The 27,761-nt window shown below is 36.2% G+C and overlaps 1 protein-coding gene across 4 annotated transcripts in view; it reads left to right on the top strand.

Moving 5' to 3' along the window:
* Positions 1–26,498, top strand: part of NSRP1 (nuclear speckle splicing regulatory protein 1) — a 61,946-nt gene extending 35,448 nt beyond the window's left edge. For all 4 annotated transcript variants that reach the window (XM_045487814.1, XM_045487816.1, XM_045487817.1 and 1 more), the window contains 5 exons: positions 11,981–12,037; positions 20,800–20,928; positions 21,803–22,010; positions 22,968–23,076; positions 24,927–26,498. In XM_045487814.1, the coding sequence (XP_045343770.1) occupies positions 11,981–12,037; positions 20,800–20,928; positions 21,803–22,010; positions 22,968–23,076; positions 24,927–25,980 (1,557 nt within the window). In that variant the 3' untranslated portion in view covers positions 25,981–26,498. The remainder of the gene's footprint in view (positions 1–11,980; positions 12,038–20,799; positions 20,929–21,802; positions 22,011–22,967; positions 23,077–24,926) is intronic.
* Positions 26,499–27,761: the final 1,263 nt, after the last annotated feature.

Here is a 27,761-nt window from a genome sequence, read left to right as displayed (position 1 = left end):
ACCTTCCTTGAGTGTCCTATTTTAAATTCAGTCCTCTCCTTAGTCTCTGTACCTTTCTTTGATTGTTTTTCTGCATAGAGTGCAATATATCTGACATAAATTTTACTAGTCTGTTATTGTTCCTTATAAGTTCATTGAGGACAGGGGCTTTATTTTATTGTTTTTTCATCAGTACCTTGAATAGTGCCTTGCACGTGGTATGTGTTCAGAAAGTACTTCAGTGAATGAATAAATGCTGTTAGGTTGGTGTTAATTGTTCTTTAGTTACATAAAAGTATTGTTTAGTTGTCTCCTTAACTAGACAAGAAGTTCTCTGAAGCCTAGAGCGTACTCTCAATTCTCTCTTTGGCATAGAGTGACCTAGCAACATTAAGTACTTACTGAAGGTGTAGAATTAGAAACTGACCACACAAAGGCAGATGGCACTTTATATTCCACAACCGGTGGATGCTAAGCATAATTAACTTTAAGTTCTGAGTAGGATATTAAAGTTGCTTTTGTTACTTAATAAATTAGAATAACTTCTGATTTCATAATAATTATAGTCACTCCTGGTTACATAAAAAATACATATTCCTTTAGACCATTTAGAAATATAGAAAAATATGGACAGTATAAAATGTTCACAAAAATAAAGTAATGGGAGTTTACACATTGTAAGTGGAAGCTTGAATTGGTTAGACCACTTTGGAGAACAATTTGTCAGCATTTAGTGAAATTGAAGATCCATGCCCTACAACATGCTGTACATGGTAGCAGTTCTCCTAAATGGTTACACATGTGTATGAGGACACATGGACAACAATGTTCATAGCTGCTTTCTTTGAAGGGGGTGGGAAATAACCCAAATGTTCATCAGTAGGAGAATGTATAAAAGTTCAGATCATGCAAAATCAGCATCATTTAGAGATATGCTGAAAGGGAGGTAAACTATTACTCTACTATCATAGAGTCTCTGGACACAAGACAGATTAACAGGAGAAAAGCCAAGTTCACAAGAAAAATGAAGACCCAAAGAAGTGATTAGGCCTAAGTGCTTATATACTAGGTTGAACAAAGTAGAAATTGTGGGAAAGTAACCAAAATAAGTGGGTAGACTAAAGGAAGATAGTTATTTTAACAAGATATGTTTATGTAGATGTCTCTTGACCTTGACTCCCCATCTTGGGTGATAAGTGTGCTTCTTCCTTCTAGTACAGAGAAGGCACCTTTCACATGGGAATTTTACCTCCTGCTTTTAGGAAGAAAAAGGAAGGTCATAGTGTCCTTGCATTGGCTGTTTTTCATGTGTCTTCAACTCAAAATAATCAATATGCCAAAGCAGCATATTTTGGGGTGGCCTTGTCCTGATCTCCTTAAATACATATGTAGCAAAACTAACAAAAAGCAAGGAGATGATATAAAAATTTAGGGTGGAAAGGGTGGGAAATGAGATTAGGGAAGGATATATAATGACTTTACTGATAATGTTCCATTTCTTAGGCTGGGTAATGAATTCACAGATGTGTTATTTTTTGCACATAATGATTTTTCTTAATTTTTAAAGGTAGTGTTGTCATGTATAGGGAAAGTTGACAGAGTATAGGAGGTTTAAAAAGAGAAGAGACCTGAATATAGTTGGTAGAGAAAGAAGAGAGACTTGATAAGTGAAAAAGGAGAAGTGGTAAATAGCATGAGGGCTCAGTTAGAATTGGAAGCTAAGAAATTATATTTTCTAGGAATGCTTGGTTGCCTTACTGTAGACAGCAGATGGTTGCATGCATTCAAGATTTGTGATTATCAAGTAAGTGCAGAAGATGGGCAGTGTTGGAAGGGAGTTAAGATTATTGGCAAGAGTAAACTTCAAAAACAAAGAAGGGGCATCTGGGTGGCTCAGTTGGTTAAGTATCTGACTCTTGGTTTCGGCTCAGGTCATAATCTCATCGTTCATGAGTTTGAGCCCTGCATCAGGCTCTGTGCTGACAGTGTGGATTTTGCTTGGGATTCTCTCTCCCTCTCTCTGACCCTTCCATGGCTTTCTCATTCTCTCAAAATAAATAAATAAACTTAAAAAAAAAGAAAATAGAAAAATCAAGGCATTAAGGGCATCCATAAGATCAAAGAAAAGATACAGTGGAAATAAATGAGCAACAGAGCTATCTATTTTATTGAAATCTGAAACATTGTAAGTTGCACTTTTATGCATCATTAAGAAAACACTACCAATTAAACTATGATAGTCTTTCTTATGAGTTAGAGTTCTAACTATATATTTAGTATGCAATATAATATTGAAAGAATTCTTTTAGTCTTAATCAGATGTAAATCTTTATCTTCGCTTACTCTTATATAAAAAGCAAAATGTGAATTAAAATAATTGGTTAAGGAATCTCTAAAACTTCTTCAGATCCAGGGTTTTTTGTTTATTTTTTTCTTAATGGTAGTGAGTTGTCATTTTGTTCAGATTTTCCATGGAATGAATGTGAGTGAGTCATCATCAGTCTTTTTTGAACTTACTTTTTCACTCAGACTCCTTGATGACTATTTTTCCAAATTTATCACTCTTTCTGGCATCAAGCTTAGTGGTCATAAAGAGGGTGTTTGGAGATGGTGAAGAAGGCCTGTTAAATAATAATCCCAAGTGGGAGTCCAAAGTAAATTATCTCTACATAATTGCATAATTTTAAGAAATGCTACATCACCAACACTTGATGGTACTCATTCTGAAGGTTTTGATGCTGACACTTTTAATATTCACACATTTGTAGGCAATACCAAGTATATTAAGAATACCTTTTGGTCAGTAGCAATTAGATGATGCCACTGATTACAAGGTGTATCCCAATTTCAGAGATGTAACAATGTGAAATAATGTACATCTTATATTCAGTGAAATTTGGTAGAAGAATAGTGGTTGTTGTCGGGTTGGTTTTCCAGATTTACAGTTTCAAATCAGAGCTTCAGCAGTCGCAGATAATGACGAGAGTGACCATGATAGGGTGACTAAGTAGAGAGGAAACGAAACCATCATTACTGGAGCTGAGGAAAACAAGGTCAGGTCAGGGTGTTGTATGGAGGATGGCATGATGTAGAGTAGAGACGAAAACTGAAATCAAGATGTCAGAGATAGTAAGTAATAAAGGTTCACAAATCGAGAGAAGAAAAGGATAAAGGTAACAGTCATATGGCATGAAGTTCAAAGGAGTAGGGGTTTTACCCGTAGCGTATGACAGTGTTTTCCTAATTTGAAGAATGTGAGCCATGAACAGCCTCAGAAGAAAGGGGATTATTAGGGAAAAGCTGGTTTCAATCAAGGAATTTAAAGTTCATCAAAGGGAATGAGGATGTGGGGATTGTTGGACTTCATGAGAAGGTTTTAATCAAGGTAAAAGACACAAGAAACAATGTGGCCATAGTATGAGAGGGGATGATTATTAGAGCAGAGCTTCTTGAGTAGTGAACGTGGACTGATACGGGTAAAGCATTAAAGTTTGCGCATACCATTAAATGTTGTTGAAACCAAATCTTTAAGTGTCTGCAGAACTGTTGAAGGATATACAACTTAACTGATCTTCTGATGTTGAAAGTTAGGTTGCATCAAGGTTTTCACAAGTGTGAGTAGATACCCCATTATATAATACAGTGAATATCCTAGCACCTAAATCTTTTTGTACATCTTTTGCTTTTTTTCTTTTTATCCATAGAATGAACTTCTGAAAATGGAATTACTGGGTCAAAAGAAATAGATATTTTTTCAGGCTTTTAATAGATTTTGCCAAATTGGGAACTATTTCACATTTTCACAATGTGGGAGTGTATATTTGCTTTTGCCAACATTGGATGATAAAATGTTTAAAATCTCTTATTAATTTGATGATAAAAGTTAATGTTTTCATTTTTATCTCCTTAGTTATTGATAAGATTGAACTTTTTTCATATAGCTAATGGTCATTCATATTTTCTCTTTTATAAATTTTCTGTTGATAGCCATATCCATGTTTTCTGTCAGAGCTTATATAATAAAAATTTTGTCTATTTTTTACATCTCTTAAATAGGCTTTTGTACTTACAAAAAAGTTATATGAATGTGGACAAATAAAGCTCATAATAGAGATTGCAGAGTTGTAGGCCCTTTATTAAATGATCTCGTTAAGTTTTAAAAAAAAATGGCGCACCTGGGTGGCTCAGTTGGTTAAGCATCTGACTTCGGCTCAGGGCATGATCTTGCAGTTTGTGAGTTCGAGCCCCGCAGTGGGCTCTGTGCTGACAGCTCAGAGCCTGGAGCCTGCTTGAGATTCTGTGTCTCCCTCTATCTCTGCCCCTCCCCCACTCATGCTCTGTCTCTGTCTCTCAATAATAAATAAATGTTAAAAAAAGAAAACATAGTTTAAAAAATGAAGAACAGGAAGTTTTCATTTCTAAGTTTTCAGAGCACAATTGAAACTTGTAGCGATAAGCCACTTGAAGAAGGATTGATTCTTGGGGCACCTGGGTGGCTCAGTCAGTTGGGCCTCCGACTTTGGCTCAGGTCATGATCGCGCAGTTCGGGAGTTCCAGCCCCACTTCGCACTCTGTGCTGACAGCTCAGAGCCTGGAGCCTGCTTCAGATTCTCTGTCTCCCTCTCTCTCTGCTCCTCCCTGCTCACACGCTCTCTCTCAAAAATAAATGAAGATTTTTAAAAAAATGTGTTTAAAAAGAAGGATTGATTCTTGAACTGTTTTTTCTTTAGCTGAGTACTATTTTGGATAAGTGGATAGGTAAACCTCTTATTTCATAAAGAAGTCCATATGTGATTTTTAAATTGTGATTTATTACTTATGGAAAAATAGATTGATTTCTCCCCCCAAAAAAGAAAAATTCAGAACACTTTTCTGAATTTTTAATTTTTAAAAATTTTCTGACTGAAGAAAGGTAATTCAATAATATAAATTAATGGGTCCAGTATCTTATTTCTTTCTCAGTGTCATTAAACTATAGTATAAAGCTATTTCTCTTCTGGTAGTTCTCACAGCCCAGGAGACAAACCATCTAAACATGTGTAGTGATCTAAGAAAGGCACAGACATACGGTTTCTTTTGCATTTATCTGAACTGATTGTGAAGGTGTTTAAAACCATCTCCCTTTTGTATGGGGTGCCTGCATGGCTCAGTTGGTTAAGCATCCAACTTCAGCTCAGGTCATGATCTCACAGTCCGTGAATTTGAGCCTCGCATCAGGCTCTGTCATGACAGCTTGGAGCCTAGAGCCTGTTTCAGATTCTGTGTCTCTCTCTCTGCCCCTTCCCTGATCACACACACACTCTCTCTTTCACTAAAAAATAAACATTAAAAAAAAAACCCAAAAACGCATCTCCCTTTTAATTAGATCATATCTGTCTGCAGCTTACTGAGACAAACATTAGATTGATTAAATAATTTTTATTATCTACACAGAACAATGAAGTACTAAAGACTAAGAATATCCAGTTGCAGTGTTTTTCTTAATTCTTCAGTTTATGGTGCCTGTACTTGATAATCACATCTTTACTCTGTGTGTGTGTGTGTGTGTGTGTGTGTAGAAAGAATATATTGTTATATATTACTAGTATATATAAAATGGACCTGGCATTTTATCTCATTTGTCTTCATGTTCGTTTCTTAATTTCTTATTTGGAATTAAAGTTAATAGGAACCTACCAACTCTTAGATTAGACATAAAAAACTAAGGTGTTAACCAAATATGGCTCCTCTCTCACTTTCAGTGCTATATACCTAGTAGGCTCTCAAAACATGTTTGTCGAATTAAGTGAAACATTTGCAAGGAACTATTACTTCAGGTTTTCTGAAAAGTTATTTCTCTGAGATTTTTGGTATAAAACCTATTTTGAAAAATTGTGGTACAGTGGCAGTTTTTACACTTTTAGGAACAGTTGGAGTGTTTACATTTGAGCCAATTTATAACTTGAGTTATTTTTTCTTTAAGATAAAAGCCCTTACAGGCAGTAATTTTTATCTTTCTACATTTAAAACTAATGGTAATTGTGGTTTTATTAGGAGACACTATTAAGGAATACTCTCATTTAATAAACTAATTTGGTGTTCAGACATAAAATTAGAATAATTGCCTGCCTGCTAATTTTGAAACTAATCAATCAGTGATTGTGTTGTGTGGTTTGGTCACATTCAGCTTTAATCATTTTATTTAACAGCTATTTTTCCTTAGGCCAGTTGTAGGCTAGAATATTTTGAGGCAAGAACTAAAGTGTTTTGTGATATCTGTACTAAGCAATATATATTCCTTTAAAATAATGCTGAGTGAAAAAAGCCAGGTTCAAAATGATTCCATTTATTTAACATTCATGAAGTAACATATAGGGATAGGGAACAGCTTAGTGGTGCCAGGGATTAGGGGTGGGGAAAAGAGGTGAGTATGGCTGTATAGGGGTAGCACAAAAGGAATATTGTGGTGATGGTACAGTTAAATATCTTGGTTGTGGTGGTAGTCACATGAAGCTATACATTTCATAAAATAGCATAGAACTATACACATACTGTCACGAATATATACACGTATAACTGGTAAAATATGAATAAGCTCTGTGGTTTGTACCAATGTCTGTTTCCTGGTATTGATATTGTACTATAGTTATTTAAGATGTTAATATTGGGGGAAGCTGGGCAAACGACCTTCCTGTACATTTTTTTGCAGCTACCTGTGAATTTACAATTACTGAAAAACAAAGTTTTAGAAAATATACTTCAACGAGAACTCCACCCTAAACCAGAGCAATTATTAAAGGCAGATATCCCAGATCAAGTCCCACTATCCAGTTATGACTATAGCAGCACAGTAGAGGACTCCCTCAAAGAAGGGTTCTTTCTGATGTACTCATGCTTGGAGAGGTATATTTTCATTTATAAGTAGTTACTAATAAAGCCACTATCAGTTCTAAAAAAAACCCATTCCTTAGCTATGCCATAGATCCCATGGCTAGCAATGGACTTGAATGTATGCATCCTCCATTTTCCTGTTGATTGGTATACTGGATATAAAACCTTAAGGCATCTTAACACAAAACACATGTACAGCCTTTTAAATATTCTACAGAGTAGATTTTTCTATTTTAGTAGATGTAAATTGAATCATACTATATGTATTTAGAGTTCTAATTAAATAACAATCTTGTGTTTTATTAAGCATAGCAATAAATATAAGGTGAGACAGAGTTTACATGCTTTTCTGGTGAGCACATTGGTTTAACTGTAACTGTTTTCCCATAACTTCATTTGTTTAAATATAAACATTTCTTCAGTCTCATGTTCTTAAACATGAGCATAGTAATAATAATGGTAATAATGATGGCTACCCCTTATTGAGTACTTCTTTGAGCCAGAAACTTGCTAAGCACTTTTTATATTTTATTTTCATTTAATCTTGTGAGGATTAAAGGACCTTTGAGGTAGGTACTATTATATAGATGAGTAACATACCTGAAATAACACAGCTAGTAAGGGAAAGAACAGTTTGAACTCGGTCAGAGTCCCAAGCCTACACTTGTAACCATTATTCTGTACTTCCTTTTTATACCATACAATATAGGAACTCTGAAGTTAGAGGCTGATATTTTGGTGATTATTATATATCTAAGTTTTTTTTTTAATTCATAAGGCATATACATGAAATCTGTTCTCTTACTGAGTTCAGTAAGATGAAGCCTTCCTTGATTTATGCAGGAGGACTTGTTTTTGTCTTTTTAATCTTCTCTCACTTATCCTTTTTCTTTTCTTTTCTTTTCTTTTTTTTTTTTTTAATTTTTTTTTTTTTTTTTAACGTTTATTTATTTTTGGGACAGAGAGAGACAGAGCATGAACGGGGGAGGGGCAGAGAGAGAGGGAGACACAGAATCGGAAACAGGCTCCAGGCTCCGAGCCATCAGCCCAGAGCCTGACGCAGGGCTCGAACTCCCGGACCGCGAGATCGTGACCTGGCTGAAGTCGGACGCTTAACCGACTGCGCCACCCAGGCGCCCCAACTCCTTTCTTTTTATAGAAACCATAGACAGTCCCTGACTTTGGACAGTTTGATGTAGGATTTTTCAGCTTTATAATGATACAGAAGTGATACGCATTCAATAGAAATTGTATGTCAAATTTTGATCTTATCCTGGGCTAATGATATGCAGTACTCTTGTCATGATGCTGGGCTCTGGCCATGAACCACAGCTCACAGTCAGCCATGTGATCACAAGAGTAAACAACCCATACACTTAAAATTATCCTGTACCCAAACAACCATTCTGTTACTGACTTTCAGTACAGTATTCAGTAAATTATGCGAGATATTCAGCACTTTTATAAAGTAGGCTTTGTGTTAGATCATTTTGCCCAACTGTAGGCTAATGTGAGTGTTCTGAACATGTTTAAGGTAGACTGGCCTAAGCCATGATGTTGGATAGGTCATGTGTATTAAATGCATTTCAACTTAAAATATTTTCAATTTATGATGGGATTATTAGGACATACCTTGTCATAAGTTGAGAAAGAGCCGTGAATTAAAAGTTGAGTCTTAACATATTTTAATTCAAGGATTATCTCTAAAGACTTAGAAAAACTTGACCTTTAAAATACAAAATTTTATTGATCCTGCTTTTAATTCGGCTGGTTTTTTATCTCCAGGATGGATCTAGACTTGAATTTCTTATGTTTGTTATACAGAAAATTTTAAATGATCATTAATACATTTATTGATTTTTTTATATATTGATTTAAAATTGTTCAATACATTCACTGATTTTTATGTGAGGTCACAATTATAGAAACAACTAAAAGTTCTACTGCACTCTTTATTTTTAACTTTTTGTGTGTATGTGTTTAAACAAATTATTGGCTTTTGTTTTTTTAAGTAAACTGTACCCCCAACATGGGGCTCAAACTCATGACCCCAAGATCAAGAGTCATGTGTTTTACTCACTGAGCCAGGCAGAGGCCCTCAGTTGTTAACATTTTAGTTATTACCTTTAATAGTCACTGTCAGAGTTTGTTTAGTTAGAAAACTGATAATCAGGGGCTCCTGGGTGGCTCAGTCACTTAAGCCTCCAACTCTTGATTTTGGCTCAAGTCATGATTTCATGGTTTGTGAGTGGTTTGAGTTCAGCAGTGCAGAGCCTGCTTGGGATTCTTTCTCCGCCTCTCTCTCTGCCCTTCCTCTCATGTGCGCACGTGTGTTTGCTCTCTCTCAAAATAAATAAACTTAAAAAAAAAATTAAACTGAAAATCGAAGAAGCTTCAAAAGGAGGTACTCTTCCCTGACTTTCTCAGCTTAGGTTCAGAGCTGCCTCTTTATTCCACCGATGATGCTGTTGGAATTCCAGGGTTATAAGTCTGTGAATAGAGTGTGTAAAATACTGTACTCCTTCCATTCTGTTAACACCCTTTAAGTAAGAACATCTCATGTTTTTCAAAAGTCAGACAGAAATCATCCTTCAGAACAGCTAGAAACATGGGAACGAAACCTCTTGTTATATCTCAGAGTATATATACTTTACATTAGAAAGGCCCTTCCCAGTCTTCTTGTTCTATATTACATGAGTCTAAAAAGTACTGGCTCTGTGTTTTACTTTTCTAACTTCAGTAGTTTAGGTTGAAGCAACCACACTGAAAGCGACAGCAGATGAGTTGTGACCGGCTGGAGGAGAGATAAGAAAAAATAATATAATAAAAGCAATCAAAGAAGTTGATTGCATTTGGACACTTAATCTTCTAGTCAATCCTAAAGACATTACTAAGTCAATGATTAAGAAACATTTAATTTACACTTAAAAAGACTGAGACATTAAAAATAGATTGGAAAGAATTTATGAGTTATGCTTATTAGTACATTTAACATTTTAATATTTAACATTGGTATTCTAATGAGTAAAAATGTGTTGTATCACATAACAAATTTGTATTAAATTAATAATACATGTAATACACAAGTAATCCACCTAGCATGGCACCTGGCTCGGTAAATGTTAGCTACTATTGTTTTTGTTATTGATATCTTTTTCTCTAGTTGTAGTCAATTCACCGTCACCTAAAATGTCCTTAGTTCTTTGCCTGTACAATTCTTTTAATAAGTGTGTGTTCTATTACTTGTATGGCATTTGTGTATTAACTTTAGTTATCTCCATGGCTCTAGGGAACTAGAATTAGGTTTATTTATTTTGTTCTGTTTGTTGCCATGGTAAACAAAGGAGGCACCAACTGATACTACACAGCTGAAAGCAGCAAATGTCAATATGCTAGAGAAGTATAGTCCTGAGGCTGGGGGTTATACTTTTCATTAAGAGATAAACTCAATCAGTAGCCTTATTTTTTTTTAATTTTTTTTTTTTACATTTATTTATTTATTTATTTATTTATTTATTTTTTTTTTTTTTTTAAATTTTTTTTTTTTTTTTTCAACGTTTATTTATTTTTGGGACAGAGAGAGACAGAGCATGAACGGGGGAGGGTCAGAGAGAGAGGGAAACACAGAATCGGAAACAGGCTCCAGGATCTGAGCCATCCGCCCAGAGCCTGACGCGGGGCTCGAACTCACAGACCGCGAGATCGTGACCTGGCTGAAGTCGGACGCTTAACCGACTGCGCCACCCAGGCGCCCCTACATTTATTTATTTTTGAGAGAGAGAGAGAGACAGCACGAGTGGGGGAGGGGCATAGAGAGAAGGAGACACAGAATCCAAAGCAGGCTCCAGGCTCCGAGCTGTCAGCACAGAGCCCAATGTGGGGCTCGAACTCACGAACTCATGAGATCATGACCTGAGCCGAAGTTGGACGCTTAACCGACTGAGCCACCCAGCCTTATTTTAATATAAAATTCACATACCATAAAACTCACACTTTTAAAGTGTACATTTCAAAGTTGGTTAGTATATTTACAAAGCCTATCCTTTTAAGAAAACATTTTTTAAGTATTTTAATTATATTTCCTTTCTTAACTGTAAATGTTTGCTTTTGCCCATGTGATTACTAAATACCTCTTGCCTTCTCTTAAATTCTTTTTTGGTTCAGGTTTAATGTCCTGTTTCTTTTAGGAAGGCTTTCTTGATTCTGTGCTCCCACAGGCTTTTTTTTTAGTCACTTTATAGCTTATCACATCTATGTTCTAATTATCTCTTTAGTCACTTTTTCTTCCCTTTCAAACCATTTATCTCTCAGAGATAGAGACTGTTCTTGTTTTCCTTGCTATCTGCAGAAGCTAGAACAGTGTCTGATATGTAGGCTTTTCAGTACATATTTATTGAATGATTATAGCCACAGATAGTTCTGGCAGCCCCTAAGCCTTAACATATGCCAAGAACTTGATACTATTATTCAGTGGTGAATATTAAAAGAATGTGCTTTTTGTTGCTGGGAATCATACCACTTTCAACGTTTATTTTATTTTTGGGACAGAGAGAGATAGAGCATGAACGGGGGAGGGGCAGAGAGAGAGGGAGACACAGAATCGGAAACAGGCTCCAGGCTCTGAGCCATCAGCCCAGAGCCCGACCCGGGGCGGGGCTCGAACTCACGGACCGCGAGATCGTGACCTGGCTGAAGTCGGACGCTTAACCGACTGCGCCACCCAGGCGCCCCAAGGGAATCATACCACTTTCGTGTTGCAAGGGACCAGTGTTCCCCTACCCAATGCATGCACATTCACACACACACTCACATGTACAGACAAAATAAATTGAAATCTGTTAGAGATTGAATGCCTTATTGGTGAAGTTGGGAATAAAAAGCCATGTTACCTCATTTTTTCCTGTACCACTCTATTTTCTCTTACATGTTACAGCCTGTTCTCATAATTTATAATTCATTTGTTTCCTAAGGTTTAGGTAAAAGACCTTGAAAATGTTAATTTAGTTCATAATATTTTTTCATAATTTTTTCTGTTTTTAACTATAGGTAAGGAACTGGCTGCCAACCAGAATACTAGAAACGAAATTTTAAATTAGTTTTAAACAATGACAGTATTTTTTATGTTTTATAGACCTCCGTGAGTGAAAGCCTTCAGAGGGAAGCTGCTAAGAAGCAAGCAATGAAACAGGTAAGGTGACTGAGTGAATTAAATGTGTTTGGTGAAGTATTTCAGCTCATGTTTTTTTTTAAGTATAAGTTCTGGTTATCTAGGTCTTGAGACTGAACATATATAAAGAAATAATTTTATGTAGGGGCACCTGGGTGGCTCAGTCGGTTAAGCATCCGACTTCAGCTCAGGTCATGATCTCACAGTTCCTGAGTTTGAGCCCCACGTCAGGGTTCTGTGCTGACAGCTCAGAGCCTGGAGCCTGCTTCGGATTGTGTCTCCCTCTCTCTGCTCCTCCCCTGCTCGTCGTGCTCTGTCTCTCTCTCTCTCAAAAATAAGTAAATGTTTAAAAAAATTTTTATCTTGACCCTTGTTTTCTGAAAATGTTTAGGATGTTTCTTGATTCATAATAGATTTCAGGTTTTTGTGATAAATCTTAAAGGCAAAGCACAGTGAAGAATTAGCTCTTCATTGCTGTGTTGTAGATTAAACCCATTTCTGCTTTCAGATGACTCAGTAGTCTTATAGTGGATTATGTGGTTTAATAATTCTTATTAATGAGCTTACTTGCTTAAAAAAAGTCTTTTCACACTGAAGTAATTTCATGATTTTATAATTTGAAATTCTCTAAGAATGGGGAATATCTAGTAATTTTCGATAGACTTGCCTAGAGACTTATGTTTATATGGCATTCTATAGTATTTATTTACAAGGACTTTTTTTTAATACATACATTATATTTTTAAAATTCTCGCAAACTTGCCTGTGGTCCTGATTAAGAAATCTGAAACTTCAGGTGCGCCAAGGTGGTTCAGTCAGTTAAGTGTCTGACTGATTTCGGCTCATGTCATGATCCCAGGGTTGTGGGATCAAGCCCTTCATTCGGCTCTGCACTGAGCATGGAGCCTGCTGCTTAAGATATTTTCCCTTTCTCTCTCTTCCTCTGCCTCTTTCCCCCATTCCTGTGCTCTCTCTCAAAAAAAAAATTATTTTTATTCTACATGTGTAGTACATTGGGGGTTATATTATTGATTTAAGAGACTTTCATATATATATATATTTATTATTTATATATATATATATATTTTTAATCCATTGTTATAGTTTAGTCATGGGGTATTCATTATAACGTACATGTGGAACTGTTAAATTGTAAGGAATAGGGTTCAATTTGCTCCATCCACTTGACAATTTCTCATATTTTGCAATGTCAGTAGTAACATTTGAATCAAAATTGATTAAATCTCCTTGAATGACAAGTACTCATCTAAATGTATTTGTTCCAGGGGTGCCTGGGTGGCTCGGTCATTTAAACGTCCTACTTCAGCTCAGGTCATGGTCTCTCAGTCTGTGAGTTCAAGCCCTGTGACAGGCTCTGTGCTCATAGCCTGGAGCCTGCTTCAGATTCTGTCTGTCTGTCTCTCTCTCTCTCTGTCTCTCTCTCTCTCTCTGCCCCTCCACCCCCATACTGTGTCTCTCAAAAATGAATAAATGTTAAAAAAAATTTGTTTTAATGTATTTGTTCCATATCAATACAGGAGAAAACATAACACCCTCTAGTCAATATTTGTTGGCTATTTTAGCAGTTTCAACCTGCATACATCAAATATCAGCTCTTGTATGTATAATATTAGCAACCATTTTATACCATTGTTTATTATCCCTGTAAAATTTTTAGTAGTTCAGTACTAGTAAGTAAATCTTTTAGTGAATTAATAGCTATTTATATATGGTTATATAGGTGAGGAACTGTAACGGTCTTTTGTTTGTTTTTTTAGTGTTTATTTATTTTTGAGAGAGAGAGTGCGAGTGGGAGAGGAACGGGGGTGGGTGGGGGAACACAGAATCTGAAGCAGGCTACAGGCTCTGAGCTCTTAGCACAGAGCCTGACGTGAGGCTCGAACTCACAACCTGTGAGATCATGACTGAACCAAAGTTGGATGCTCAACCAACTAAGATACCCAAGTGCCCCTCTGTGACAGTTCTTTAGCTATATCTTGTTGCAACAAAATTTATATATTTATTTTAAATTTTTATTTAAATTCCAGTTAGTTAATATAGTGTAAAGTTATTTTCAGGAGTAGACTTCAGTGACTCATCACTTACATATAACACGCAGTGCTCAAAATGATTAGCTCTTTCCTTAATACCCATCACCCATTTAGCCCATTCCCCCACCCATCATCCTCCATCAACCCTCAGTTCTGTATCATAGAGTCTGTTATGGTATGTTTCCCTTTCTTTTGTTTTTCCCCCTTCCATGTGTTCATCTGTTTTTTGTTTTTGTTTTTTCTTAAATTCCACATATGAGTGAAATCATGGTACTCTGAGTGACTTATTTCGCTTAGGATAATACACTTTAGTTCCATCCACATCATTGCAAATGGCAAGATTTCATTCCTTTTGATGGCTGAGTAATACTCCATTGTATATGTATATACCACATGTTTATCCATTCATCAGTCGATAGACATTTGGGCTCTTTCCATAATTTGGCTGTTGATAATGCTATGGACATTGGGGTGCACGTACCCCTTCAAATCTGTAGTTTTGTATCCTTTGGGTAAATACCTAGTAGTACAATTGCTGGGTCACAGAGTAGTTCTATTTTTAACTTTTTAAGAAACCTCCATACTGTGTTCCAGAGTGGCTGCTCCAGTTTGCATTCCTACCAGCAGTGCAAGATGAACCCTTACTCTGCATCCTCACCAACTCTTATTGTTTCCTGTGTTAATTTTAGCCATTCTCATAGGTGTGAGGTGGTATCTCATTGTGGTTTTTGATTTGTATTTCTCTGATAATGAGTGATGTTGAGCATCTTTTCATGTGTCAACCATTTGGATATCTTTGGAAAAATGTCTATTCGTGTCTTCTGTCCATTTCTTAAATGGATTATTTGTTTTTTAAGTGTTGAGTTTGATAAGTTCTTTATAGACTTTGAATACTAGCCTTTTATTAGATATGTCTTCTCCCATTCTTCAGGTTGCCTTTTAAGTTTTGTTGATTGTTTTCCTTCACTGTGCAGAAGCTTTTTATTTTGATGAAGACTCAGTAGTTCATTTTTGATTTTGTTTCCCTTGCCTTTGGCAACTTCTAGTAAGAAGTTGCTCTGGCTGAGGTCAAAGAGGTTGCTGCCTGTGTTCTCCTGTAGGATTTTGATGGTTTCCTGTCTCACATTTAGGTCTTTCATCCATTTGAATTTATTTTTGTGTATGGTGTAAGAAGTGGTCCAGTTTCATTCTTCTGCCAGTCACCATCCTGTTTTCACAACACCATTTATTGAGGAGACCTTTTTCCATTGGATATTCTTCCCTGCTTTATGAAAAAATTAGTTGACCATGTAGTTGTGGATCCATTTCTGGGTCTTATTTTCATTGATCTATGTGTTTGTTTTTGTGTTTGTGTTGTGTGTACTGCCTTGATGACTATAGCTTTGTAATGTAGCTTGAAGTCCAGAATTACGATACCTCCAGCTTTGCTTTTCTTTTTCAGGATTGCTTTGGCTATTCAGGGTCTTTTGTGGTTCCATACAAATTTTAGGATTGTTTGTTCTAGCTCTGTGAAAAATGCTGGTAGTATTTTGATAGGGATTGTATTAAATGTGTAGATTGCATTGGGTAGTATAGACATTTTAACAGTGTTTGTTTTTTCAATCCATGAGCATGGAATGTTTTTCCATTTCTTTGTGTCATCTTCAATTTCTTTTACAAGTGTTCTATGGTTCCAGAGTAGAGATCTTTTACTTCTCTGGTTAGGTGTATTCCAAAATATTCCTTCTTGGTTTGGTGCAATTATAGAAGGGACCAATTCCTTGATATCTCTTTATGTTGCTTCATTATTGGTATATAGAAATGCAACTGAATTCTGTTCATTGATTTTATATCCTGCAACGTTGCTGAATTCACATATTAGTTCTAGCAATTTTTTTGTTGGAGTCTTTCAGGTTTTCTACATAGAGTATCATGTCATCTGCAAATAGTGAAACTTTGACTTCTTCCTTGCCTGTTTGGATGCATTTTATTTGTTTTTGTTGTCTGGTTGCCAAGGCTAAGACTTCCAGTACTATGTTAAATAGTAATGGTGAGAGTGGACATCCCTGTCTTGTTCTGATCATAGGGGAAAAGCTCTCAGTTTTTCCCCATTGAAGATGGGGTAACTGTGGGTCTTTTGTATATGGCTTTTATGATGTTTGCATATGTTCCATCTATGCCTACTTTCTTGAGGGTTTTTATCAAGAATGAGTGCTTTTTCTGCATCTATTGACAGTATCATATAGTTCCTATCCTTTTATTAATGTATCACATTGATTGATTTGCAAATACTGATGGATTCGATTTGCTAGTATCTTATTAAGAACTTTTACATCCATGTTCATCAGAAATATTGGCCTGTAATTCGTCTTTTTAGTGGGGTCTTTGTCTGATTTTGGAGTCAAGGTAATGCTGGCCTTGTAGAATGAGTTTGGAAGTTTCTTTTCATTGTTATATTTTTGGAACAGTTTGAGAAGAATAGGTATTAACTCTTTAAATGTTTGGTAGAATTCCCCTGGGAAGCCATCTGGCCCTGGACTTTAGTTGGGAGATTTCTGATTACTGATTCCACTTCTTTGCTAGTTATGGGTCTATTCAAATTGTCTATTTCTTGTTTCAATTCTGGTAGTTTATATGTTTCTAGGAGCTTCTCCAGTTCTCCGGATTGCCCAATTTGTTGGCATATGATTTTTCATGGTATATTCTTAAAACCTATGGTATTTCTGTGGAGTTGGTTGTGATCTCTCCCACTTTCATTTGTGATTTTATCTATATGGTTCCTTTCTCTTTTCTTTTTATTAAGTCTGGCTAGATGTTTATCAATTTTATTCTCCAAAGAACCAGTTCTTAGCTTTGTTGATCTGTTCTCCTGTTTTATTTTTGTTTCATTTATTTCTGCTCTAATCTTTATTATTTCCCTTCTTCTGCTGGCTTTAGGCTTTATTTGCTGTTCCTTTTCTAGTTCCTTTAGGTGTGAAGTTAGGTTATGTATTTAAGACTTTTCTTGCTTCTTGAGATAGGCCTGTGTTGCAATATACTTCCCTCTTAGGATTGCCTTTGTTGTATTCCAAAGGTTTTGGACTATCATGTTTTCATTTTCATTTGCTTGCATGTACTTTTTAATTTCTTCTTTAATTTCCTGGTTAACCCATTCATTCTTTTTTTTTTTTTTAATTTTTTAAATGTTTATTTTTGAGAGAGAGAGAGACAGAGCATGAGTGGGGGAGGGGCAGAGAGAGAGGGAGACACAGATTCCGAAGCAGGCTCCAGGCTCTGAGCTATCTGCACAGAGCCTGATACGGGGCTCGAACGCATGAGCTATGAGATCATGACCTGAGCTGAAGTCAGACACTCAACAGACTGAGCCATCCAGACCCCCCAACCATCCACTCCCCCTCCCTCCCCCCCGCATTCATTCATTAGTAGAATGTTCTTTAACCTCCATGTATTTGTGGTTTTTCCAGATTTTTCTTGTGGTTGACTTTAAGTTTCATAGTGTTGTGGTCCGAAAATATACATGGTATGATCTTAATCTTTTTGTGCTTGTTGAGGCCTGATTCATGACCCAGTATGTGATGTTCTGTGTTCTTTTCTAGTCTTTATTGCTTTTTCCCCCCTCAAGGAGTCCCAACCTTTAATATTTTCTTGCAGGGCTGTTTTTGTGGTCATGGACTCCATGAGTTCTTGTTTGTCTGGGAACCTGTTTATGTCTCATTCTATTCTGAATGGCACCCTCCTTGGATAAAGTATTCTTGGCTACGTATTTTTCCCATTCAGCACATTAAATATATCATGCCACTGCCTTCTGGCCTACCGAGCTTCTGTGGACAGATCTGCTATGAAACTTATCTGTCTTCCCTCGTAGGTTAAGAACTTTTTTGCCCTTGTTGCTTTTAGGATTCTTCACTTGTCTGTGTATTTTGTGAATTTGACTATGATATGCCTTAGTGATGGTTGGCTTTTGTTGAATTTAATGGGAGTTCTTTTTGCTTTTTGAATTTCTATGTCTGTTTCCTTTGCCAGGTTAGGGAAATTTTCAGCTCTAATTTGCTCAAATAAACCTGCCCTTTTTTCTCTTTCTTTATCTTCTGGGACTCCTATGATAGGAATCTTATTAAGCTTTAAGGAGTCCTTGAGTACCCTAAGTCAACATTTGTGATCCAATACCTTTCTTTCCCTCTTCAGCTTCATTATATTCGATAATTTTATCTTTTATGTCACTGATTCGTTCCTCTGCTTCATCCATCCTCATTGTCATGGCATCCATTCAGGTTTGCACCTTGGTTATAGCATTTTTAATTTCAGCCTCACCAGTTTTTAGTTCTTTTGTCTCTGCAGTAAGGGATTCTTTAGTGTCTTCTATGCTTTTTCAAGCCCAGCTAGTATCCTTATAATTATTGTTTTAAATTCTAGTTCAGACATCTTACTTGTATCTGTATTGATTGAATCCCTGGCTGTTATTTCTTCCTGTTCCTTCTTTTGGGGTGAATTCCTCTGTGTTGTCATATTGTCAGGGACAAAAAGAAGAAAAAAAGAAGCTGGATCGTAGATATGTTTTGATCTCTCTCTGCATTCAGGGCTCCCTCCCCATCACAGCACCCACAGGTCTTCTGTCCCCCAAATCAACTCTCCGCAGCTCCTAACTTCAACATTGTGGCAATTTTTTCATGTCTAGTGCATTTTTTCTTAGTCCTCAGATTCATCTCTTGGGTGTTCAAAATGATTTGATACTTATCTAGCTGTGTTCAGGGATGAGGCAAGCCTAGTAGAAGAGAAGTCTCTAGTAGTAGGAGTAGTAGAAGTCTCTTCTCCTTCACATTTCCTTTAATGTTTGTCATCTGTTTGTTCCTTGTCCAACTGGAATTCTGCATAACGATAAATTTGTTAAGCACTTTTTAATGTGCCAGACATTATGGCAACCACTTCTTGAGAATTCTCTTTAATTCTTAAAATAATCCTATGAGATAAATGCTCTTATAATCTCCATTTTGTAGTTGATGGACATGAAGGCAAAAAGATATATGTGACTTTTATTAGGTCTCATAGTTAGTTCAAACCCAGGCATTGAAATTGCAGAGCCCATGCTTTTAGCCACTATGTTTACTGCCACCCTGGGGAATGGGCACAGAATTATGTATTTAGTAATATTAAGGTAATATCTTAGTTTCATAGTGGAAATGTAACTCAGCATCCTCAAGATGGTTTAATGCACACGTAAAAAACTGTTTTTTAAACATAAATGCTGAGGTGCTTTGAGTTAGAATTTTAGAGTTCAACTTCTTCACCATATCAATGAGAGAATTAGTTCCAGAGAATCTGATGACTTCTCCAACATAATGTAGGCATCTAGTGTTCTGGTGTTCTTTAAAATTTTGTGGGGGGCACCTGGGTGGCTCAGTCGGTTAAGCATCCGACTTTGGCTTAGGTCATGATCTCACGGTTCATGGGTTCGAGCCCTGCATCGGGCTCTGTGCTGACAGCTCAGAGCCTGGAGCCTGCTTCAGATTCTGTGTCTCCTTCTCTCTCTGCTCCTCCCCTGCTCATGGTCTGTCTCTCTCTCTCCTTCAAAAATAAATTAAAATATTAAAAAAAAATTTTTTTTCATGTTCATTTATTTATTTTGAAAGAGAGAGTGTGTAAGCAGTGTAGGGGCAGAGAGAGGGAGAAAGAGAATCCCAAGCAGGCTCAGCACTGTTGGCACAGAGCCTATTGCAGGGCTCTATCCCATGAACCGTGAGATCATGACCTGAGCCAACATCAAAAGACAGATGCTTAACCAACTGAGTCCGGTGCCCCTTGTGTTCTTTTGACATTTTTGTGTTATCTTTTCTTACTTAAAGCATAAATCTCAAATCTACTTTCATTTTTAACCCTAGCTGTCCAGAACCACTTTTTTCTTTTTTTTTTAAATTTTTTTTTAATGTCTATTTGTGAGAAAGAGCTCTTGTGTTCTGCTTTAATACAAAACTAACTTTTATTGTAAAGAATACTAACTTAATTATATTTACTAAATCTAAGGTAAAATGCTCTTAGAAATGGGATATTTTATTTATTTATTTATTTTTAAATGTTTATTTATTTTGAGAGAGAGCACATGCTCAAGCAGGGGAAGGACTGAGAGAGAGAGAGAATCCCAACTAGGCTCTGCACTGTCATTACAGAGCCTGACATGGGGCTTAAACTCAAACTGTGAGATCGTGACCTGAGCCACCAGAAATGGCATATTTTTAATAGCTCGACAACATTTTTTTCTTTTTCTTTCTGTTCTTTTATCTGAACCTCAGGTGCACAGAACTGATGATAGCAACATTATTTTACTCCCTATTTCATTGAAAAAGCTATTAAATGTTATCATTAAATGCAATATTTGATAGGTATCTATTGTCAAGCCAAAACCTCTTGGTTTGAGGTTTTGTTTGTTGTTTGTTTTTAAAAATCCTATATGAATGAATTATATAAAATAGATAATACAACAACTTGGAAGGTAGATACAATTATTATCCTCAATTTTTTTTTGATGAAAACTGAGGCACAAAAAGGTTACACATACTTTCCCAGAGTAGCTAAGTATAGAGCCTGGGATTCAAACCCAAGCAGCCTGGCTTCAGACTGATGTTTATATTTTCAGTCTAAAATGTGATTGATAGAATTTTTATGATCTATATATGATTCATGATCCTCTCTGAGAAAAATTACTTAAGACTTTCTTTGGTATGTATTAACTGGCTCATTTTTTAAATGTGTTTGTTTTAGACCAAACTAGAAATCCAGAAGGCCCTTGCAGAAGATTCCACTGTATATGAATATGACAGTATTTATGATGAAATGCAGAAAAAAAGGGAGGAAAATAATCCCAAATTGCTTTTGGGAAAAGACCGAAAGGTTTGTAGCTGAAAAGTATAAATTTCTTTGACCTTGACTTGTATTTTATATCTTAATCTTATTTTAGCATGAGGATGATCTGAGAAAAAGCTTTTAGGTATTTGAAATGTGAAGAAGAGCCCCTAGTTGCAGATAATATAGGTTTGATTTAGAACCCAGGAAACCCTACTAAAAGTATCCTAACAGGAGTGAGTAAATTATCTAACAATAAAAACAACAAGTTGTGTTTTTTGCTTTAAAACCTTCACACACTTTGGAAATTTTTTTCTTAGAAAGTCTCTGTACTAGTAACTCCTGTTCCTGTTCATATTTTTGTGTTTTATCATTCACTCATTTTTTTATTGCATTCTAGCTGGTAACAGAATCATCTGCACATGTGATCATATTTTTAGTTTGAAAAAAATACTTGAGAGTGGGAGCTTGAAATACGTTCACATTTTCTATCACTTTTTGTCTTTCATAAGCACAGACATATCTTTGCATCTTATAGTATGTGCAGGTAGGGTGGTAGTATAAAATTAAAGCTATTCTTTTAAATAAGCATATTTCACCTAATGGAAAAAGTAGTAGGAACCTTCTGAATCGTTTACTTGAAGTATTGAGACAATACCTGTGAAAAGGGTGAAAACACAGTGGAAAAATTAATTTGAAATAAAAAAAAAGTAAAATAGCAGTTTGAATAATTTGTTTTACACTTAAATTTTTATTGTAAAGAATTTTAGTTTCACTCTTGCTAGCAAATTTCTATTGAATTTTGAGAGGATGATAGTCCCGCCTATTTGGACTAGCCATTTTTATCTTAATAAATTCATGATAAAAACAATATTCTTAATTTTTATTTTTGATTCTTCCCTAATCTTATTTTTCCTCCTAGCCCAAGTATATTCACAACTTACTAAAAGCAGTTGAGATCAGAAAAAAGGAACAGGAAAAGAGAATGGAAAAGAAAATACAGAGAGAACGAGAGATGGAGAAGGGAGAGTTTGATGATAAGGAGGCATTTGTGACATCTGCTTATAAGAAAAAACTGCAAGAGAGAGCTGAAGAGGAAGAAAGAGAAAAAAGAGCTGCTGCACTTGAAGGTGAAATAGAAGAGGGAGAAGGGTAGAAGGAAACCGAAGCAGCAAATTGGATTAGCCATTTGCTCTGTCTGTGAACTTCTAGGTTATAATGTGGTGGTCCTAATTTACGTATATAGATTTAAGGTATAAGATAAGATGTTTTGTAGTATTATAAAACGTTGAAGAGATTATGAGTAAAAACACAGTTGTACTCTCAGTAACTTATTTCTACTGGACTTTTCATATATCTCATTTTGTTGTTTAAAACTATGACCATTACGAGTCATTGCCATAGAAAAATTCTAAATGTAAGAACTTTTATTACAAATCATAACACCATAATCTTGGTCAGAAGCAATATAAACTGAGATTTAAATCCTAGTTATATTTTCTGGCTTTAGAAAACTAGAGTAATACCACTCAAGGAACATTAACTGGGTGGGCATTTAGAAAAAGCATAACATTAATTCAAAAAAGAAAAAGATGTGCAGGAGCCAAAGAGTGTCTTAGTGCTTTACTTCAGTACTTTCTACTCATGGTCATTTCTCAAGGTCTAAGTAAAATGTATACATATAAATAGCTTAATTGACAAATGCTCATCAACTTTAAATAGAAGAAAATCAAGTCTAATGTTCTAAGGATGTATTCAGTGTTCATCTAGAGTATCAGTTGGCAGATTTTCTGTGAAGGACCAGATAAGTAAATATTTTAGGTTTTGTGTACCATATGATCTCTGTTGGAGCTCCTCAGTTCTGCCTTTTAATACAAAAGCAGCCTTAAACAATAAACAAATGAACAAGGCTACATTTCAATAAAAATATATGTATGAAAACAGTAGGCCACATTTGGTCTGCAGGCTATAGTTTGCCAACTCTGTCTACAGCTTATATACTGTATGTTACATACTCTACACCTGTAAAACAGAACTGTGTTGTGCCTTGTTGAATATATTCCTCTCATGTTTGCTTTCCCTCTCAGCCCGTTTGGATGTAACCAAGCAGAAAGATCTCAGTGGATTTTATAGACACCTATTAAATCAAGCAGTTGGTGAAGAGGAAGTACCTACATGCAGCTTTCGTGAAGCCAGGTGAGACATGGCATATGGAATATTTAGAAGAAAAATTCTGTTCATGATCTGTGGTTGTAGGATTATTTTAACCCTCTGAAAGATAGAAGATTGCAGCATTGCATGTTGTGTTGTCAGCCAAACCTGACCTGATTGAATTGCAAAGGATTTACAGTTTCTTAATTAAAAACCTACAGATTTAGTTCAAGATTATTTCTATTCTTCAGGATTCCTACATGTATGTTCATAAGAAGTAGTTTATTTTCATAAATAGGACATGGCCTCCAGAAAATGTAAGATTCACATATTTAGGGCTAGAAATGCACTCTCTAATATGTAGCTAGTAGTCACATGTGGCTATTTAAATAAAATCTAGGGGTGCCTTGGTGGCTCAGTCAGTTAAGTGTCTGACTTTGGCTCGCGTTCATGAGTTTGAGCCTTACATGTGGCTCACTGCTATCAGCTTTCAGTGTGGAGCCTGCTTCAGATCCTCTGTCCTCTTTGGCCCTCCCCCGCTTGCACTCTCACTCTCAAAAAAGAAATAAAACATTAAAAATATATGTATTATAAATAAAATATAAAATTTTGATTATAATAGCCACATTTCAAATACAGTTGCCACATATGGCTAGTGGCTACCACAGATGGCACAAATATGGACATTACTATTTCTGTACATATTTCCATTAGCACCGGTATAAAAAGAAAGTATTGGAGGGTTTTTAAAATAAAATTATAAAGTATTGTAGGAATGGTTAAATGACTCTCATAAGTATATAGCTGAAGGTAAAAGAGAGAATTTGTCCTAAGCTTGTATCTGAGTAAATGGTTTTTGGAACAGAGACATTCAGATTAGAGGATCTGTGTCTGTGTTGCTGGGAAAAGGAGAGAGGCAGGAGAATGGAAGTAAAGGTGAAGAGAAGGAATTAGATTTATACTTCCACCCCTACCTCCTTTGCTGCCAACTGCTAGGTTTGATTACAAAATTGATGAAAATTATGAGTCTAAGAAAGTATATTTGAAGAGAGATTTTGAATAGAGAATTAGAATTTCTGTTAGAGTTTCATCTGGAACAGTTGTGAGGCCAGCCATGAAAATCCATAATGTCATTTAATATTGTACTTTTCTCAGAGTCTAATAATAGAATTCCTGTTAATCCTTTAGAAGATAGTTCTGCTGCCAATTCCCAAAGAACCACCGTTGTTCTATTAGTATAATTATTAAGTGATTAGTAAGAATGAATGTGTGAGTAATGTAGATAAATTAACCACATTTATCAGCTGGGAAAATGTAGGTGATATGAACAGTTTTTAGTGTTATTGATTGTAATCGAGCAGATTCATATATTCCCATTTTGTTGTGATAGGTGCCAAGGGAGAGGTGCTCATGCCTTTTTAATCATAAGACAAATTATTTAGTGATACTGAAGAATTAGATTTTGCCAGCATTTTGCTATAAAAAAAATTATCTTCATCTATTCCCAGGACTATTATTAAATTTTTTAAAAAGAGAAAAATCCAACAAAGAGCTGTAACTTGAACTTCATATTATGAAAATAGTACTTAGATACAGAATATATCTTACTTTTCCCAATTATTGGCATGCTTAACAAAAACAAAAACCTTGTACAGACTCCTGTCTGAAGGTTCTAGCGGTCCAATACAGCAATCTAATTTTCTCTATTTCACTTCTACCTTTTTCTGAAAATATCCTGAATGGTTAGAAAAGACTAGTTTACAATATTCATAAGGTAAATAGCACCTTTTTCACATTTAGTAGTTAAATTTAAGTATTGAGAAAAATTATATGAACATTTCATGTGCTTACTACAATTGATAATGTGGCATTTTTTAAATGTTACTTTTTTTAAGGTCTGGAATAAAGGAAGAGAAATCAAGGGGTTATTCTGATGAAGTAAGTTCAGAGAACAGAATACCACATGAGAAATGCATTCTCCAAACTATTGTGCAAGTAGAGGAAAACCCAGATGCAGATAGCGACTTTGATGCTAATAGCAGTGAGGATGATGAAATGGAAGAAAATAAAAAAGCAAACACAAGAAGGGAGAGGGTCACAGAGACCTCCAAGAGTGACTCTAAACATCAGAGGAATCAAATCCACTCACGGTCTTCTAGTGAAGAAAGAGAGCATGGTACCAAATGCCACACAAAAAGGTCCAAGTCAAGAGTTCATGAGAAAAGGGAAGATCAGCACCAAGAGAGACAATCCAGGGATCATGAGAACTATTACAATGACCGTGATTACCGAAAAGAAAAGAAGGATTCCCATAGGCACCGAGAAGCCAGCCATAGAGATTCCCACTGGAAGAGGCATGAACAAGAAGATAAACTGAGGGGAAGAGACCAAAGAGAAAGAAATGACAGAGATTGGAAAAGGGAGAAAGACAGGGAGAAATATTCCCCAAGAGAACAAGAAAGAGAGAGACAACGAAATAATCATGATCGATACAGTGAGAAAGGAGGAGAGAAGGAAGAGAAAAGCAAAGAAGAGCATGTGAAAGCAAGGAAAGAAAGATATGAAAACAGTGATAAGTACAGACATAGAGAACAACGAGAAATAAGTATTCAGTCTTCAGAAAGAAACCGAGAGAAAAAAGAAAGCAGCCCAAATTCTAGGGCAAAGGATAGGTTTCTTGACCAGGAAAAATCCAATAAAATGAGAAACATGGACAAAGAAAGAAACCCAGAGAAACCCTCCAGTTCTGAAACATCAGCAGGAGCAAAACAGAGACTCACAGAGGAATACCAAGAGATGGGCAAAGAACAAGAGGGACCACATGAAGTGGGGAACAAGTTTGCAAAGCGAAATAATGAAGAAACTGTAATGTCGGCTAGAGATAGGTACTTGGCCAGGCAGATGGCACGGGTTAATGCAAAGACATATATTGAGAAAGAAGATGATTGATAACTGCGCCAGTAGAAAGACCTGTGGAGGCACAGAAAATGAAAACTCCTGAAACATGCTGTGTGAAAGCATAAACGAGTGTGTTAACAGTGGTTGGGAGGGTATTTTTTAATATATTTTCAAAATTCATTATTGGCTTAAGTAAAAATAAGTCCTTTTGTCTTGAATGTTTGAATTGATATGTATTTTATTATCATTACCACATTCTTGGTTGGTGGTAAATCCCTGTACAGGTTCTTAATGAGGAAAATTGTCTGCACTCTAACCATTAAAAAATAACTCCTCAAACAACTCTCCTAATAATGTTGGCTTTGTTGCAGGAGGTGTTAGTTTTATAAATAGTGTATTCTAGATAAAAAATATGTGGATTTGTGGATTTGAGTAACAGAATATTGCTATACTTTGTTTTGATATTTATGTTAATATATAAAATATAGATCATACATTGTCTGACTTTCTAGCTCACAGAATATTTGGCTTAAATGCAAATAAAAATAGTGATACGTTTGTACATTTAATTCAGTCTCATATTCTAAAAGTAATGTCATTTATGCCACGATTCCTTTTTTTTTTAATTTTTTTTTAATGTTTATTTATTTATTTTTTTGGAGAGAGACAGAGACAGAGACACAGTGCGAGCTGGGGAGGAGCAGAGAGAGAGGGAGACACAGAATCTGAAGCAGCCTCCAGGCTCTGAGTGGTCAGCACAGAGCCAGACATGGGACTCAAACCCACAAACCCATGACCTGAGCCAAAGTTGTACACTTCACTGGCTTAGCCACCCAAGTGCCCCACCTCTTTGTTTTCTTATTTAAAAATCACTTTAATTCTGAAACCTTAGCAAGGTAGTGAATTGGTTATTTCAGTCAGTTTTAGCTGAGGTGAAAAGATGGAGACATTTAGCCTAAATGAGGTTAAAGATCCAGGTAGCTTATGTATGACCCTGACTTCTTTTATATACTCCAATAAAGAAACAGCATTTGAAATTAAATAATTCATTCATGGGTAAAAAATGAATGACATGGAGAAAGTCGTTCTAACAGAAAGTAGTTTATATCTCTCATACTTCATCATGAAGTTACATTGTCTTATTTTCAGAAGGATAAACTTAGTTTAATAATATTGACTTTTAGGGGCGCCTGGGTGGCTCAGCCAGTTAAGCGTCTGGAACTCTGGGGTGCCTGGGTGGCTCATTTGGTTAAGCATCTAACTTCGGCTCGGGTCATGATCACAGTTCGTGGGTTCAAGCCTCGTGTCAGGCCATGTGCAGACAGCTCAGCCTGGAGCCTGCTTCAGATTCTGTATCTCCCTCTCTCTCTGCCCCTCCCCTGATCATGATATGTCTGTCTGTCTCTCTGTCTCTCTGTCTCTCTCAAAAATAAATAAACATTTAAAAAAATTTTTAAAAAAAGCGTCTGACTCGACTTCGGCTTGGGTCATGATCTCACAGTTCGTGAGTTTGAGGCCCGCATCAGGCTCTGTGCTGGCAGCATGGAGCCTGCTTGAGATTCTGTCTCCCTCTCTCTCTGCCTCTCCCCAGCTTGCTCTCTATCTCCCTCTCAAATTAAATAAAAATAAACTTAATAGGGGCGCCTGGGTGGCGCAGTCGGTTAAGCGTCCGACTTCAGCCAGGTCACGATCTCGCGGTCCGTGAGTTCGAGCCCCGCGTCGGGCTCTGGGCTGATGGCTCAGAGCCTGGAGCCTGTTTCCGATTCTGTGTCTCCCTCTCTCTCTGCCCCTCCCCCGTTCATGCTCTGTCTCTCTCTGTCCCAAAAATAAAT

Source organism: Leopardus geoffroyi, chromosome E1 (genome assembly GCF_018350155.1).
Source record: "Leopardus geoffroyi isolate Oge1 chromosome E1, O.geoffroyi_Oge1_pat1.0, whole genome shotgun sequence".
NCBI classification, from domain to species: Eukaryota; Metazoa; Chordata; class Mammalia; order Carnivora; family Felidae; genus Leopardus; species Leopardus geoffroyi.
This window is presented reverse-complemented; position numbering and strand designations above follow the sequence as displayed.